Raw genomic sequence first — 17,708 nt, 5'->3', positions numbered from 1 at the left:
GTCCGGTGGCTCCGGCAGTCGGACCTGGAACTGGAGTTGGAGAAGCAGCTCGGAGAGGCGCTCCCTGACGCCTTTTCTGGCAGCTTCGCTGGAGCTGTATTGTGATTGGCAACGGGAGGGCCAGGCGGGGGCTGAGCCAGCCCTGCTTAGGAAATTCACACGGCCAGACCCTCACCTCCAGGCGCGAGGCAGGCTAAGGGGATTCCAAGGGGGCTCTGCGCCTCGACCCCCCGGCCTGGCGTCACCGAGGGCGCCCAGACGCCTCGCGCTCCTCAGCACTCCCTGCCTGCTCCAGCCTTTATTTGGCTCCCCTCTCACAGTCTGCACGGTTGTCATCTGTCTCAACAGCAGTTAGTTTCCGGTGACGGTAGATGATGAGCTTAGGGTGGAAGGCAGGTACTTCATAAACCGTCTGGGGCAGGTGGAGGCTTCCTCGTCCTGGAGGGCATCTGAGGGAGGACGGTCTCCAGGGCAGGTTAGAAATCTGGTCCCACTCGGGTTTATGAGGGTGCGGGTGGCCCCAGGTGCTGCCCCAAGATCACGGCTGTGAACAATGACCTTCCCTGGTATGATCTGATTGGGGCACCCTAACCCTGTCCTGAGGTCATGAGTTTCTTCTTTCCAAGCGTGTAATTGCTTATAATTGCTTATAATTATCTGGTGGCTCAGTGGTAATGAATCTGCTTCCAATTCAGGAGACGCGGGTTCGATCCCTGGGTTGGGAAGATCCCCTGGAAGAGGAAATGGCCACCTACTCCAGGATTCTTGCCTGGAGAATCCCATGGACAGAGCAGCCTGGCAGGCTACAGTCTGTGGGGTTGCAAACAGACAGTGACTGACCGGCAACAGTCGCTTTTTAATGGCAGCATCTACATGTTCGCACAGTCCTCCCCCCTCCAGCTTGGCTTCCCCTGAGGGCTGTTGCGCCCTAGCAGCCTCAGGTGAGCGTCCTGGCCGGGGACGGGTGCAGGCAGTTCCCTGTCGCTGCTGATCTTGCCTTTTCCCGTTTGTTTTCAGGCAGGACCCGCCGCTGCGCAGTTTCCAAGGGCTGCTCAATGCGCGCTCAGCATTTCTTTTACAATTTTGCAGGCTTTTGGACACTGGGTTTATTTCACGCTTTCCAGCAGGCCACATGCTCTGTGAGGTGGGGACCCCACAGGCAGTCCCCCTGTCTCCACAAGCCCAGGGTCTACGCTGCTCACGGAGTCGTGAACAGGTAGACTCGAACACCTGAGTGGACTTGACTTGTGAATACGCGAACTCCACAGTCTCTGCCCCTCTGCCCCCGTGTCCGGACAGCCAGCCCCACTCATGATCAAGGCCGTCTCCTTGCGACACTGCTTAGTAACATTCACGTATGATATGAGCCTCAGCTTAATTCCTTCCAGGATGTTTTCCTTATTCTTAATAATTGAATAACCCTTCAAAGCTGCCCTTCTAGTTGGTGGGCCCCAGGAGCCCTGGCCCGAGTCGTCTTCGTGACTCCGCTGTTTGTCCAAGACTGCCTCAAATTCACCCTCCATCCACGTGCTCCTAAGTTGCTGGTACGTCTCTTGGTAAAGATGAGTTCTAAGTTACATGCATGGGATGATGGTGTTTCCTGCAACAACGCACAACGAGGAGCTTCACCCATGCCTTTTCTTTGGATGCATCGTATTTCATGTCCTCTTCATCAGTTCAGAGATCTAAGACTCATCCATATTACAAAGAGTATTTCTTCAAATATGTTCTCACTCTTAATCACCAGCTTCTTCTGTTCATCCTTGGTGTGGATGCAAAATCTGTACCAAAGTTTGCAGACAGATGGCCTGTCACTTGAATTTAACCAGCAGATGTGTTTTATTGAGCTGGTACAGTGTTTTAAAAAATACTATGAGCGAATATTTAAGAAAGAGATTTTGCATAATATGCTGGATTTGTGGCTAGCCCACGCTGGCTGCCTTGGGCAGGGCTCTGCTGAGCCGCTCCAGCCTCTCTCGCTGGTTCGCTGCCTGCTGTTCAAATCCCTGAAAGTGCGGTTCCACCTGATTTGTTTTCTTTTTTCAAATTGCAACTGATGTTTTAAAAAATGTTGATATGATAAATGGAAACAATAGCTTTTAAGGGGTTCAAGTTATGGGCTTAAGAATTCACCTGTGTGCATCTTTCTTAGTCACATGGGACTCCCAGAAGCAGTGAACATTTTAGATCAGCAAAGTGAGGAGCAGAGAAAGGAGGCAGCAGTGTCCCTCTTGCTTTGTCAGCTCAGGAGCTCCTCCTCCCCGGCCCTGAGGCCCTGGCCTGGCAGAGGCCGTGCTGTCCTGGGGGCAGTGGGAGGACTGGCCGCTGCGGAGCGGCCTCCTCTCCAGTCCCCGTGGGCCTGCCCAGGAGCCGGCAGGTGTGGGGTGACAACAGACTGGCTGCCGCGGAGACAGGGTGGAGACGGGGCGTCCGTGTCCGCTCAGCCGGGGACCCCGGGTTCCGTCCCCTGCAGAGTCCCTGTGGCCACCGTCCCCTGAGGTTCCCACACATCCTGAGTCAGGTGCTGCTCACACCTGGAGCACCCGCTCCTGGGGGAGCTCTGAGAGGGGTCCTTCCTCGTCCTGCTGGTTCAGAGCCTTCCCTTGGCCTCTGTGTGAACATGAAGCCTCACCCTCTCACTGTACAAATCCTAGCAAAACAGGGACTGTTCCTGTAGGCAGAGTTCATTGAGAACACGTCTGACTGGCAGTAAGCTCTCCCTTGATGGCACCTACAGGAACACATGTTTCACTCGAAGACACAGAAAATTTACTCTGATTCTTGTAAGAAAACCCAGAGCTACAAGACGATACAGTGGACCCTCCCCCTCCATCTGTGATGTGCATGTGTCCATCAAGAAACAGAAAACAATTATTTAAAACCTACAGCAAATCAAAAAGCTAAAAATCGAAACAGATGTCTTCCAAGATAAGGAGAAAACACAAAGAAAGGAAGGCCGGGGCCGCTTGCCGAGATAAACTTAGTAAGAGAGAAAGTGTGGGGGTGGACCCCGGGGGCCTGTGACCAGGCTCAGGAGGGGGCGGGGGGAGGGGGTGGTGGGGAGGAGGGGCGCTGGGGGTCTTCCAGTGGCCGGAGCTGGACGTGCCCACCCCTCATGCAGTCCCAGGCCCAGGGGCTCACAGCCCAGCGGCGCTGGCAGGCTGCCCGGCGGGGGATGGAGTCCAGTCCTTCCCAGCGTTTCCCCCACCAGCGCGGGCTGGGGGGCTCTCACGGTCATCCCCTCAATCCCCTTTGGCCAGGGCCCAGCCCATGCTCCACTTGGCAAGGCGACTCCTGGCATGTGGATGTGGCTTTCCCAGGCCCTAGGCCCTGGGCGGGCTGGCCAGGGAGGGAGGCATGCGCGGAAATGAGCCGCACTCAGAAGTCTCTCCTCAGTGTCTTTCCCTGAAGACGAGCTTCTGCAAAGCCCTCAGCAGCTTCCGGCAGGGACCTTGGCAGGGACTCGGCACGGCATGCCGGGGGACGGGCCAGGGACCTGGCGTCCAGCCACTGCCAGCATGGACCCTCTGTACCAGGGAGCGGGGGATGAGGAGCACAGAGGGAAAAGCGGCTCCCCCTTGGAGGCAGACCTCGGAAAATGGAGCAGGAGAAAACCACACTGGGCTTCCCCAGCCCACCCCAAAGGCAGGCCTGGGCTCAGGCAGGCAGTGGGCGGTGGCTGGGTGCTCGTGGTCAGGCCTCCCTCACCACCAGCCCTGGCCTCAGTCTGGTCCACCCCATCTCGCTTCATCAGCCTCACATCCTCTGCCCTGTCTGCCCGTCTGCCCAGCCCTGCCTGGGCTGGGAGGGCAGTCGTGGAGGTGGGGGGCTTCGTGTCAATCTCAGGAGTGGGGGAGGCGAGCGCCTGGTTGTGCTGAGGAGGCGGTCACCGAGGCCCCAGGGGCCCCACACGAGAGGGCGCTCACGCAGGGCAAGAGGGCCACCCACATCCTGGTGGCCACTTACGGCTTCATGACCTATCACAAAGCAGGAGAGGCTGCCTGGTTACATGCTGTTCCTTCTCAGAGGCTCTGGTCCTCCGTGGTGGCCCCTAGCGTCTAGACCTATGGAAAGCATGCATCTCCCCACGGAGCTTCATACCGTGTGGGAGAGGCTTCCAGGAGCCCGCAGTGTGAGCAGTCGTCAGCTAGGCTGGTGTAAAGACAGCGAGGAGCCGTCCCTCCCTGTAAATGGGTCGTGGGGCGCCTCTCCCCCATGGCATCGAGGGTGGGGGGCGGTGGGCAGGGAGGCAGGGTCCCTGCAGGGCCGAGGCCAGAGGGCAGGGCTCTCCCACCGCCCCGACACGTCCCCTCTTGGAGGAAATGCAGCAGACATTTAAATATTTCCAAACCAAACAAGACACCCTGAAGCATCCTCCTGCGCCCGCCGCCCGGATCTGAAAATATCAAACAAGGCGGAGAAGAGGCGCCTCGCGGAAGCAGCCGGCGGGAGGGCAAGACAACAAAGCCAGGCGTGCGGGGCTCCCGCCTGGGCGCCAGGGGCTGCTCTAAACCGGGGCCAGGACCGGGGTGGTCTCCGAGGCATGGCTCCGAGGGTCCCGGCCCCATCCCCGGGCCCAGGTCGCCAGCTGAGCGGCCTTGCAGGTTTCGTGTCTGTCTTCGGCTCCTTCCCACCAGGGCCCGCCTGCTTCCGGCTCTCGTGCCCTGCGGTCCTCAGGGAGCGGTCCTGCGCCCTAATTTGTCCTAAAAAACCTGGCTTGTCCGCAGCGCTTAGATCTGATCTAACGTTTTCATCTGGGCTCCGCCAGCGCAGGGAGCAAAGTCCCAGAACAAAGCTCCGGCCCTTCCCCTGGGAATTCAGAAAACGTTCCTCTAATGCCAGCACAGAATCTGGGGAAGAAAAATGAAAGTTGTGACTCTGACCTCCTACGGCATGTAATTGCTAATAGAGTTGTGGTTTCTTTCTTGGTTTTGTGATCTTGTTTTCCAAATTAAACCCCTCAGTGACTCAGCCTCTGCTCTGGTCCTGGGAGGCCCGCGGGGCTTGGGTTAAAGATGGGCAGCGGAGGACTCGGTCCTGGGGGGCTACTGGCTGGCTCCCTCCCAGGGGTCCCCCCTTGTCCCCAACCCATGGGGGTGTTTCAGTTCTCAGAGGAAATGAGGGAGCAGAGTTTGGGTCCTTACAAGGGAGCCTGGGCCAGACCCCAGAAGGGCGGCCAGCTACCCGCACCCCCATGCCAGGGCTGGGCTCCTGCCGACACCTGGGCGAGGAGCTGGCCGGAAGGTGGGTCGGAACCTGCTCTGCTCTCAGCCCAGGGAGCTGTCTCTCTGGGGTGGGAGGTTTGGGGCTGGCAGAGCGCCAGATTTCCTGGGACCAGGAGCAGGCAGGAGGAAGCCCTAGGGGCCCCTGCCTTTGCCAGCCTTTGGGGGTCCACTCCTGCGCAATGAGAATGGGGTGTCCCCACAGCCTGGGCTGTGTCCCTGGACTTCCTGGACCCACAGCACGACACGCGTGGGCCCCTCACGGATGGCCAGAGACCCTTCGGGGAGCCCCCTCCCTGGAGGCTGTGACCCCCCACCACACACATTCTTTGCCGACCGCCTGCTTCAGTGTGTGGAGCTGGGGGCGCCCGGGGTGGGGGCTGGCCCTCCCAGCTCCCGGTGGACCTGTCTGGGCCCAGCTTTCCTTAGTGTTCCACCTTCATGACACTGTGCGGGTAACTCCCGCTCTTCCCCAGTTCAGCCCGGGAAAGGACCCCTTCCCGGACCTCTTCTCAGGTCTCTCAGGACCTGGGCTCCTCCACGCAGGGCCTGTTTGATGCTCCAGCCTCAGGAGTGCGCCCCTCCCCGTCTCCCCAGGGAGTTACGGGGTCCTAGCTTGGAGCGTGGGCTGGAGGGGCCGGGGCTCCCGAAGGAGCACGAACCTGGCTCCTGGTCACCGAGGGGCGGATGCAGACAGGCGGATGTGGACAGGCAGCCCGGCCGCACCAGGGTTGTCCGCTCGGCCCCAACCTGGAGGCGGGCGGGCGGCGGGCGGCAGGCGGCAGGCTGTAGGAAGTCAAGCTTCTGTTCAGCCTCGAACTTGGTTTACAGTTGTTCCGGGATGAATTCTGTCCTGTAAAATCCTCACCCTTGATGACTGACTGCGAGGTGGGGTTGCTACAGAGGTCAGAGAGTCGCAGGGAGGTCCCAGAGGAGGCCCTGATCCAACAGGACCGGGATCCCTAAGGCCCTGGGGCGCCTGGGCCCAGAGGCAGACAAAAGGACAAGGTCGTGAACACGCAGAGAGGAGGCGGCGTCTACCCACGTGGAGGAGCTTCAGGAGGAATCAGCCCCTGGAAATACCTGGCTTCAGGGCTCCCGGCCCAGGACGCTGAGAAAATTAACGCCTCCCGCTTAGGCCCCCTGATCTGTGGCCCTCTGTCACCGCTGCCCCCGCAGACGAGGGCAGAAGCCTCCTAACCTGCCCTCTGCGGGCCCCACACCTGGGCCCCCGTGTCCTGCTCCGAGCATCCTCGGGGGCAGTCTGCCCCCTGCAGCTCTACCAGGCCAGGAATCCGTCTCCCACCCGCCCACCCTGTGCGGGAACCGGCTAAGCCCCTGCAATCACCCTGCCGCCCCCAAACCCGGGACACGGACCTGTGCCCTGCTGCCTGTTTAGGACACTGAGACCCAACCACCCCAGTGCTGCTGCCTCAGCCCGGCGGCCCTCTCTGCCTGCCTCTGCTCGGGGCGCACACACGGACGCCGAGAGGAGAAGCTGTCTGAAGACCTCCGGGGCACGTTCTCCTGAGCAGGTGAGCTTCCTCCACAGGCGATTTCTGGGGAAGCAAAGGCACCGGGCTCCTCCCTGTCGCCTGGAGCAGAGGGACGGTCCGCACGCGGGCCAGCCAACCGTGCCCTCGAGGCTGGGCAGCGACGTTCCCTGGTGTTGCTGGGCGGGTTCCGACCCGGGTGGAATCCAGGCCGCTGCCTCGTGCCTCTCGAGCTCGGGTCCTGATGTGAAGGGTCAGCCCGACAGGCCCCTCCCAGAGCTGCTCTCCCCTCTGCAGGGAGCACCGAGCGCTCAGAGGTGGGGGGTGCAGAGCCCACGGGGACCTCGGCCCTTGGAGGAGCAGCCCATGCCCCCACCCCAAGTGCCATGTGTGTCTGGGACAACTGTGGGTCCCACCCTGGTTCCAAGCTGTGGCCTTGCCTCTGGCAGCAGGTCGGTTTAGCCTTTGAAAACAAAAGTGACATTGAAAAGAGGCTGTTTTCCTGCTTCTAGAATCAGAGGAGGGGAAATTCCTGTCTTTAGAGAAGGAAGCCTCAGAAGGCAGTTATTAAACTGCTGTGGTCAATTTGGAGACTTGGAACGACAGCAGGTGTGATGCAAGGCTGGGCTTCAGCTCTTGGGCTGGAAGCCCACTGAACAAGAGGCGGCGTGTGAGCGCGTGTCCACGTCTCCGTGTGTGTCTGCGGGCGGCGTGTGAGCGCGTGTCCACGTCTCCGTGTGTGTCTGCGGGCGGCGTGTGAGCGCGTGTCCACGTCTCCATGTGTGTCTGTGGGCGGCGTGTGAACGCGTGTCCACGTCTCCATGTGTGTCTGTGGACGCATCTGTGTATGGGTGACCATGTCTGTCTGTCCACCTACATGTATGTGCATGTGCGTGTCTGCCCACTTAAGCAGGGCCTCTGGCACTGGCCCAGGCACCAGGCTCTCCCAGTCAGTGCTGGGTCCCCCACTTGGCCCTGATGGATGGAGTATTGTCAGCGCACAGGGCCTGGGGGCCCTGCGTCCCTCCAATCCCCCATTGGTGCCCCCCTCCTACTCAGGAGGAACCAGGATCACTGATTCCTGTGAGGTTACACCTTGTGGCCACGGGGTGGTGACCCCTTCCCGGTGTGGGCTGGGGCCAGAGCCTCCCATCCCCCCACCCGGTGCTTCACGCCCCCACCCAAAGCTGCCGGGGGGCAGGCAGTGTGCCAGGCATGGCACCGGTGTGGACACCAGCTAAACACAGCTGGATGGCCGTCTCCGTCTGAAACCCACGACGATAAGGCCTTCCTTAGAGGGTTTCTGTAAAACATAAACAAGATCGTGTTCATTAGCGGTTGTCAATCCCACCCGAGCCGCAGAGGCAGCTGGGGGCCATCTGAGGACCGCCGGGGCCAGGCCCCCCGGGAGCCGACTTCCCTGGCTGGGGGTGACATGCATGGCGTTCAGAGCTCCCCAGGTCCCCACCAGGAGCCAAGGCCACCCACTACTGTGGTGGACAAGTCACCAAGTAACAGCCATTGACTCGCTCTCCCTGGACTGAATGCCAGCCTGGTCACTTCGAATTTCAACCCAGGAAAGCAGTTCCTGATGGAGGTTCTTCTTCTTGAAGAACAGCCATTAGTGGGGGTTGTCCTGTGGTTCAGCCACTCACCCCCCCACCACATTCTCCTGGTGGTTCAGATGGTAAAGAATCCGCCTCCAGTGCAGAAGACCCAGGTTCGATCCCTGGGTTGGGAAGATCCCCTGGAGAAGGAAACGGTAACCCACTCCAGTATTCTTGCCTGGAGAATCCCAAGGACAGAGGAGCCTGTAGGCTGCAGTCCAAGGGGTCGCAAAGAGTCAGACACGACTGAGCAACTAACACTTTCTACCTGTCAGTGCTGGGGTGGATGGAGTAAGGAAGACCATGGTGGTGTGGTCACACGGGGGAGGGGAGCCCCAACGAAGAGACGCCCCCTGTGGCAGCTCAAGCCCCCACCCCCGTCTCTGTGCCCTGCCTCTCCCTCCCCTGTGGTGGACAATGTGGGGTGACAGGATGGGCCTGGGGCCACGGTGGGGAGAAGCATGGGAAATGGAGTGGGGGTCCCAGGCCACGTCCCAGCCATGCGAACGACGGCTATGGCAGAGAGAGGCTCCCAGACTCAACAAAGTGGGAGCAGCTTGTGACTCTGGGGAGCTCTGCCCGTCCCGGGCGGTGCTGAGCTGTCGGGGGTCAGGCCCCCACACCTCTCTTGTGAGACAGCAGTTCCTGGGCTGAAGGGGGCCCTTCCGGAGGGGACACTTGAGGCACCTCCTTCAGCACCCACTCCCAGACCCCCTCCTCGCTCTCACACACTCAGGCCGAGACCCTCGGGACTGGAGCCCTGAACACATGCCAGTCAGTAGCCGCACACTCAGGGCTGAACTCTGAAAGGACTTCCAGCACTTTCATTTTCTCCCAAATGAGCTTGGCATCCGTGAGCTGTGACCCAGCCTGGCCCGGTGGCTGCATCTGGGGTGTTTTCCTTGCTCAGATAGGATTTCGTGGAGGCAGTTTTGGTAAAATGTATTTCCGCTCTGATAAAATATATTAAAAAACATTTCCATGCTCAAGAAGCTGCTGCCTGTTCTGAATTAATCACCATTATGCTCGCTCAGTCACTAGGTGACTAGGTAGATAGGAATCTACAAGGGAGGTTTTCTTTCGGGAAGGAGGTGCTAATTCCGTCTAATACCTGAAGATTTTCCTGGAAATCAGACTTCCACTTTCTAAAATGTAAGTCGAGATGATTCTCCCCAAATGCTCTGACCGTTGCTGCAGCAGTTGAGAAGCTTTGAGCATGAACAACGGGAGAATCCACTTACGTGCCCAGAATCCTGGCAGAAGTCAAGGAAAGCAGAAGACCGTGGGCTTCACAGTGGGGCCTGTGGTGGCCGCAGGACGCCATGGGCTCGGAGGACCACAGCCCTGCCTCAAGGCTGCTCCGCTCCTGTCAGGACGGGAGCTCCTGCGAGACAGAGCCCCCTCTGCAGACTGCTCCCTCTCTCCCACCCCTGCCACTGCTACTGCCTGACCCATCTGTGTCTGGGGGTCACTGAGGGGACCTTTACCTTCTCTCTGTTCCACCCTCTAAAGATTTTTATCACCAACAAAGGAATTCCTTTTCCTGCCTGCTTTAATCACCACTGCTGTCTGTCTGGAGAGCTGTGACGTCACTAACCCAGACTCTCGGTACCGAGGTAGAGAGGCCTCAGTGCTTCCACCTGAGCTCTCTGCAGAGGTGACTAGAATGGAATAGGGCATATCGTGGCTTTGGATAAAAAGGGGGTTTCCGCTTCCTTGTGCAGGGCTCAGCTCAAAGTTAGGCCTTACATTTCCCAGGGGCCAGTGATCCATCAGAGACATTTCTGTGTGCAACCTGCTTTCAAAAAACCTTCTCAGATCTTTGCCTAACAAATTAACGTACAAGCCTTAACACCCACCGTCTGAACCTGTAAAATCTCTGTAACTCAGACTGCACTGCTGGGCCTGTGGGTCTCAAAGTGTGCTCCTGGACCCACTCTGCCAGCATCACCCGGGAGCTGACTGGGGATGCGGGCTCCTCGGACTTATCAGAGTCGGGGTGGGCCCAGCAGCCTGTGCTCCATCAGCCCTGAGTGACCGACGTGGCCACCGCACCTGCGTCTGCAACGCCAGACAAAGGAGTCTCGTCAGTGACACCGCTGTCACTGGGCTTCACCGTGGTGGGCTTCCCAGGGTCAGCCTTTTTTTCAAAGTGGCACCCCTGCATACAGCCACGCAAAAGTGTTATTTTCGCAGTGACATTTGCTCACTTAGTGTCTTTGTCACATTTTGGTGATTCTTATGCTATGTGAAACTTCAGCATTAGTATTTATTATTCTTATGTGTATCACGGTGGTCTGTCACTGGGATACCATGGCTCACTGAAGGCTCAGATGAGGTTCAGCATTTTTAACAATTATTCGTTTGCACTTGGTTCTGGTTGTGCTGCGTCTTCCGTGCTGCATGTGGCTTTGGTGGTTGCCCCACAGCGCATGGGATGCTCCCGGACCAGGGATCAGACTCCCGTCCCCTGCATCGGCAGGCGGATTCTCAACCACTGGACCACCAGGGAAGAGCCGGGTCGAGCATTGTTAGTGATAAAATGTTTTAAAATTGAGGTCTGCACACTGCTTTTTGGACACAGTGCTACTGGCCTCTTGACAGGCCCCAGCAGCGTGCACACATGACTTTCGCCTGCCCTGGGAAACTAGAAGTTTATGTGACTCACTGTATTGCAGCGTTTAGTTTAAGCCGAGCCCACTGTATCTCTGAGGTCTGTCTGGGCGGATCTGCGACAGGACCGGCGTCCTCACGTCAGAGGAGTCGGAGGAAAAGCACCAAAACGGCCACTTGGGGCACCGCGGACCCCGCATCCCAGGCGCCGGCCGGCTCTCACCACGAGGGGGCACGCTGGGCTCGCCGGGCCGGCCGCAGCCCTCCTCGCACGTCATTCTCTGTATAAACAAGTTATGTGCAAGTGTTTAGGATATAAATTACGACCATGCCGGCTGCCTTGCAAGGAATGTAAACACAGCACTGTGGTCGGAGCAGACTCTGAAACTGACTTCATAATTTATAGCAGGCCCCCGAGTAGCTCAGAATAAAAGGGGGAAAAATCCCTATTTAACTGCAAAGATGATAAAGCAGACACAAAAAAATGTTTAAATCACAGCGAGATTTTGGAAAATATAGAAAGGAAGCCTCAGGATTAGGCAGACAGTTAGGACTTTGTAAAACAAGATGTTAAACTGAGACTGTCTTTGGACTGAAAACTCACTCGGCATGCAAAAGTCCCAGGGTGGGAGATGTCCACCCTGGGGTATCGGGGGCCTGGTGACTGACCGGGGGACAGCTTGCAGGAAGTGGGAATCCAAGGTGAGTCCTCAAAGTGGACTCAGCACCTGGAGAACCTCTGCCTCGCTCAGGGGTCTGCAGGCTGCTCCTTAGGGCTGGCCGGCACCAGGCCCTCTGCCCAGGCTGGTCTCCTCTCTTGGTCCAGAAGTTCTCAGCCCGGCCTTCAGCATCTGTGACTGGGAAGGCCTGGAAACCAAGCAAGAAAGGAAATGGCCAAGAGGGAATCCCAAGGGAAACCACGGCTCCCTGGAGAAGGACGGATGGGAGCAGAGAGGCAGACCGGGGCGGCACGTGGGCGCCGACCTCTGTGCCCCGAACTGGGGGTGGACACATGCCTCATCCTGCTTCTGTCCCTGATGCCAGGACTGCCCACACCCTCCTCACCTTCCCCTCCAGACACAGGGATCTGACGGCCACCTAAGGATGCAGGGCCTGTGTCCTGGGCACCTGCCCTCTGCTCGCAGCCGGAGGAGGGCAGCCCAGCCCAGCCGGTGGGGAAGCGAAAGCACGGTGCAGAGGCCGGGCACTTGGGAAGGACAGCGAAGGGCAGGGGCGCCTGGCTTTCCTTTAAGCTCCTTTCACTTTCTGGTTTCGGTTTGGCCAGAAAGAGCGAGGGTGAAGCAAAGAAATAACAGAAAACGTTTCTTCTTCCCTTTCTCTCCTGAGAAGACCCGCAATCAGAACCTGGCCTGCGTTACTCAAGGCACAGACCCCACACCACGCCAATTACACAGCTTAGAAAAAAATCCTGCCCAGTGTAGAGTTGCATCATCCTGGCGATCAGATGCCCATGGAGGAGAGAGGTCCCCCCGGCAACTATTTGTTATATACATTTTATTGAAAAAATTGTACATCAAAATAGTTTGGCAAACTGTAAAAGTATACATAAGTGCAAATATATCCTCCTTTTAAGATACAAGCAAAGTGTGAGTATACACGAAGATCATAAAAATATCTTTAAACTATGGTGGTAGAAAACAGCCTTGTAAAAACGTTGTATTGTCACAATACTGGAGACCACGTTTCTTAAACTAGACACATCATTGCTAAATACTTTCTTGATAATGTTCTTTGGCACCTGGATCCAAAGGTAGTGTTTGGCAAAATACAGCTCTCCCACTGAGCCAGGCAACAAGATGAGGCTCTCTTGGAATCTTGTGCTGGGCACTGCCTTTTTTAAAAAAAGAGCACACACATTTTCCATAGACAAAGAAAAACACACACACACACACAGCCCGTCTGCCTGTTTCAGACCCTGATTACTGAAGGCAATGAAGATCCCAGAGTTCCACGTCTGTGTTTTCTGCGTGGTAAGTTTTCACCATCTCCCGTCGCTGGGAGCCTCCGTGTGTTTGGGGCATTACCTCACCGGGGGTTGTCCTCCTACTAAGAGTGGACAAACATCAATGCGTGACGCTCACCTGGGGTCTCCAAGTGACTGGCGTGGCCACACTGGGAGTCCACCTCGGTCATCGCCCGGGGGGCAGCGGGGGCCTGGGCCGGCCCCCGCCCTGCGTTCACATGACACAGGGCTTAATATCCTGGCAGACGCTCTGATGGTGGTGGTGGTGGTAGTAGGGGCCGCTGGCAGAGGGGTGGAAGGAGGAGATGCCGTTGAAGTTGAGGACGAAGTCTTTCCTGTCGCACACAGGCGTGGAGTGGTGCTGGTATCGAGGGAGCCCCACTGAAAGGGGAGAGAAGAGAAACGCTCTTCAGAAACGTTTGTTCCACTAGGGCACGGCCTGTGATTCTTAAAATTGTCCTTTAACATGCATCTCTTTGACTACAAGCGGGTGGGCCTGTCTTTCTATTGCTGAAAACCTGGGAGAGGAAACCCAGCCCCAGAATGTCTGAGTGTCAAGCTTTGGCCACAGGATGACTCTTGGAATTCCGGTTTGCTATTTGGTTTTGAGGGGCCCACAAACACGGAGCACAGGCCGCTTACCCAGAAGCCAGGCTCTCGTTCCTGAGTTCCTATTAATCCTGGAGGCCGGAGGGGCTCTAACAGCCACCGGCCCGGGCCCTGGGCACTGGCCCTAGGGCTCCCAGCCCAGAAACACCACGGGCTCCCTCGCTTCTGGTTTCCAGCCCCTGCCCCGCATTATTTCCCAAACAACTGATCGCCAGGCAGTGGCAGGAGGAGCGGAGGGGGCAGAAAACACTGGCGGGGAGAGGGGCCGGGAGAACGCGCCCGTCCCGGGGTCGTGCCTCTAGACAGGGGAGAGCCCAAGGACAGGGCCTGCCCTTGGGCAAGGGCTCGGCCGCGGCCCCTCCGCCGCGCCGGGAGCCCCTGGAGCGCCGGGCCGGCCCGCAGCCTCTTCCCGGACCTGAGGCCGGCCTCCTGTCGCCGACTTTTGCTTTTGCTTTCTCGGCGCCTCCGGCCCGGGGGGGCGCAGTTGGCTGGGGGTCCAGGGGCAGGCCTCTCAGGCCCCGCTGGGCTAGGCCTGCTCCCTGAGGCCTCTCCAGCCTCCCGCGCTGGGGAATCCGCAGCCCTCACCGGTGCCCGGCGGGCGGTTCTCCGCGCGCACACCCTACCCCGCGGCCCGGCGCCTCGCCGGGTCGCCCTGCGCTTGCGGAGCCGCCCGGCAGCCCCGTGGCCAGAAGCTCGGCCCATGTTCGGCGTCGGGCGGCGCCGACTGCGGCCCACCGCGCGCCCAGACGCGAGTCCCTGCGGCCGCGCAGGTGCTCCCGCCCCCAGGCTAAAGCACCTGGCGGCGCCGCTTCCCGCGGCTCTAATCCGGGGCCCCCTGTGGCGCTTCGATGAGGCCGAGGCCGAGGGGCCTCCTCGAGCACGCCGGCCTGGGTCTTCCGGGGCGAGCTGGGTGCGCGCTCCGGACTCTTTCTCGGCCTCCCTGCTCCACTCGCAGCCCCGGGTTCCTGAGGGACCTGGCCCGGGAGACGGCCGCCAGGCCGCGGGGAAGAGCGTTGGCGGAGGCGGGGGTCAGGGCACTGGAGGGGCGGTGGGGGTGAGGAGGGCGAAGCAGAGCGTCCAGGCTGGCCAGGGACTCCTCAGGCCGCAGACTCGGCCCGAAGGGCGCGCGAGCCCTGGGGCTTGGGAGGCGGAGTCCCTTCTCCTCTAGAGGGGCTGTGCCCGCCGGTCTCCGCGCTTCTGGGACCTGGGCGCGCCTGGTGTGCGGGGCGGGACGAGGGTGGCCTCTCAGAATGGTCAGAAAGCTCTGTCTGCGCGATTTGGAAAGTTTAAGGAAGTGTTTCAGGCCAACAGCGAGGCCTCGGGGTGCAGGTGGTGGCCTAGCGGGCGGCCGGAGCGGGGACCCGGGAGGAGAGGCCGCGGCGCCCGCAGGCGAACCGCTGGGCGGGAGAGCGCAGAGCGCGCCGCGCGCCCGGCGCTGATTGACAGCCAGTCCGAGGGGGTTAAAGAAAATAAGAGCGGAGGGTCGGCTGTGTTGGTTACTTGTTGAAATTCCCATAAAACTGAACAAGACTCCGCTCTCAGTGGGTTGAGTCAGGCTGGAATCCTCTCCGGTGTGGTCCGCCCAGACGGTCTTTGTTTAGTTAACCTCTGAGACCCGCAGTTAAAAGGCCTATTCGGGAAACTTCACCGTCCAGGGATCCAACATCTTTTGCCCATTTCTGGGCTTCCTCTCTCCCTGACGCTCTGCTCCCACGCCGATGCACGAACGTACAGTGCAGGCGTGTCAGCCTGGAAACCCTCTTCCAGGTGCGGTGGGTATGGGTCTGCTCCAGCCCCGCTTGCCCTGCACACCAGCGTGCCGCAGAGGGGTTAATACGAGGTTTATCTCCACGGTCCCCATAAACCTGGCTAAATATTCAAATTCCCTCCTCCACCCCGTCTGCCCCTCCCACCTCTCACCGCCTTAGGCAAGTCAATAAATTTTCATAATCTGCAACCAGCACGGTTTACACCAGCAACACTGCAAGTGGGGCCCAAGGGCAGGCCTTTCTCAGGGGAGCCCCCTGGGCCCTGGGGCCTGTGGGCCTGGGCCGCACCCGTGTGTCATCGACTTGGGCCCACTGAGGGGAGGCCGGGGCGCCGCTCCTCCCTGGCCACATGTCCCTCCTGTGATGGTCCCCCGGCCCCTCTGTTCCTGGAGGCCCTGCCTCCCTGCTCCGCACACCTCTCAGCAAGGCCCAGTGCAGCCTACCCCGTGCCCTCCTGGGGACACAGCGTTTACTCTCAGGTGAAAGCACAGCAAAACCGACTTTAAAAGACAAAAGAAAGCAGCCACGGCGCCCTGGCCAAGGTCCCCTAAGGCGCGAGCCTTCTCCCTCGGGCAAGCCAGGCCTGAGCCCTGCAGCCCGCGGAGACTCTGGACACCCGCGCTTCCTTCCCTCCTGGAGGGGTGGAAACTCCGGAGGCCCGGCGGGGGCCAAGGGTATGGGGGAGGCCCTGTCACCCTACCCTCTCCAAAAGGGCGCCGGCGTTGCCCAGGCCTCGGCCGCCAGAGCCGGGAGGCCAGAGGCAATGGCCCGCGGCTAGGCAGCACGTTACCTGGGAGGTCCTCGCGGGCGTTTTGATGCAGGTAACTCTGCTCCAGCGAGTAAGAAGACATGCTGCTGTGCAGGCCTGCGGGGGCCGCAGGGGTGCTGCCCGGCGTCAGGGCGGGCGGCTGCTTGAGGTAAGGCGAGGCGCCGGGCGAGCTCCAGTGCGCCGCGGGGCTGGTGTAGGGCGAGTGGCACTCGATGGCGCTCGCCACGGCCGGGGACGAGGGCACGGGGCTGCTGCTGCTGTCCGGGCCGTAGTCCCCGCCGCCGCCGCCGCCGCCGCCGCCAGCCGCGCCGACGGCCCCGGGCCCGGCGGGCACCGGGCAGCTGGCCATGTAGGTGGAGCCCGGGTTGGGCGACATGTGCGGGACGTGGTGGTGGTGGTGGTGGTGGTGGTGCGGGTGTGCGTGGCCCGGGGCGCCGGCGCCCGCGTCGTAGCCCGCCGACATCATGTCGAGGCCGCCGTAGCCGCCCTGCCCGTGGCAGCCGAGCGGCGCCGACGGGGGCGCCTGGAAGTCGAAGCCCTGCGGCAGCAGCGAGGCCCCGAAGCCCAGGCCGCTCACCACGCGGTGGTACATGGGCTTGAGCGCCTGGCACTTCCGCCTGAAGCCGCGCGGCCGGCGGCGGAACGAGCCCTCCTCGAACATGAACTCGCTGGCCGGGTCGATGGTCCAGTAGTGGCCCTTGCCCGGCCGCCCGAGGCCCTTGGGCAGCTTGATGAAGCACTCGTTGAGCGAGAGGTTGTGGCGCACGGAGTTCTTCCAGCCCTGGTAGGCGCCGCGGAAGAAGGGGAAGCGCGCCTGCAGGAACTGGTAGATCTCGCTGAGCGTCAGGCGCTTGGCGGGCGAGCTCTGGATGGCCATGACGATGAGCGCGATGTACGAGTAGGGCGGCTTCTCCGGCCGCCGCAGCCCCGCGCTCGCCTTCTTGGCGCCCCCGCCGCCCGCGCCCGCGCCCGCGCCGCCGCCCGCGCTCTTGCAGGCGTTCGGGGCCGCGCCGGCCGAGGAGGCGGCCGAGGACGAGGACGAGGACGACGAGGCGGCCTCCAGGGCGGCGGCGGCGGGCGGCGGGCTCATCAGGGCGGCCTGCAGCGCGCTGGGGCCCGGGCTGCGGGCGCGGCGGAGCGGGGCCGGCGGCGGGCGCGGCGGGGTGGCGGCGGCCCGCCCTCGGAGGTCATCGGGCGCCCGGGAGCGGGGCCGGGCGGCGGGGGCGGGCCCGGGGCCGGGCGCGGGGGCGCGGGAGCGCGGGCGGCCCAGAGGCCGGGCGAGCGCCCTAGCCCTCCGCCCGGGCTGCAGCCGCAGCCGCTGCGAGCCAGCGCCTCGCCGTCGCCTCCCTCAGCCCTGCCGGCGCTTCTGGCCGAGGCCGCGGGCCGCCGGCGGCGCCCGGCGCATCCCTCCCCGGGCCTCGGGCCCGGCCTGCGCGGCGGCCTCCGGGCCGCGGAGCCGGAGCGGCCGGGCGGCTGCGCGGGCGAGCGGCGACCGCGGCCGGGACCCCGGGGACGAGCCCGACGTCTCCCCTCAGGAGCGCGGCTCGCTCTGTCTCTCGGACTTCCTCCTCCCGCGCCTCCCCCGTCCCCCCACCGCCCGCCCCCTCCTCCCCGCCCCCCCGGAGGGCGCGCGGGGCCGGCG

The 17,708-nt window shown here is 61.2% G+C and overlaps 1 protein-coding gene across 1 annotated transcript; it reads right to left on the bottom strand.

The window, feature by feature from the left end:
- Window positions 1-12,430: 12,430 nt before the first annotated feature.
- Window positions 12,431-17,403, bottom strand: FOXF2 (forkhead box F2). Its single transcript, XM_070360837.1, is given in 3 exon segments — window positions 12,431-13,300; window positions 16,088-17,230; window positions 17,233-17,403. Coding segments are annotated over 3 exon segments (1,335 nt in total). The 5' UTR covers window positions 17,258-17,403; the 3' UTR covers window positions 12,431-13,133.
- Between the last annotated feature and the right edge of the window lie 305 nt (window positions 17,404-17,708).

Source organism: Bos mutus, chromosome 23 (genome assembly GCF_027580195.1).
Source record: "Bos mutus isolate GX-2022 chromosome 23, NWIPB_WYAK_1.1, whole genome shotgun sequence".
Lineage (NCBI taxonomy): Eukaryota > Metazoa > Chordata > Mammalia > Artiodactyla > Bovidae > Bos > Bos mutus.
Note: the sequence above shows the minus strand (reverse complement) of the source record. Positions and strands in the feature narration are given on the sequence as shown.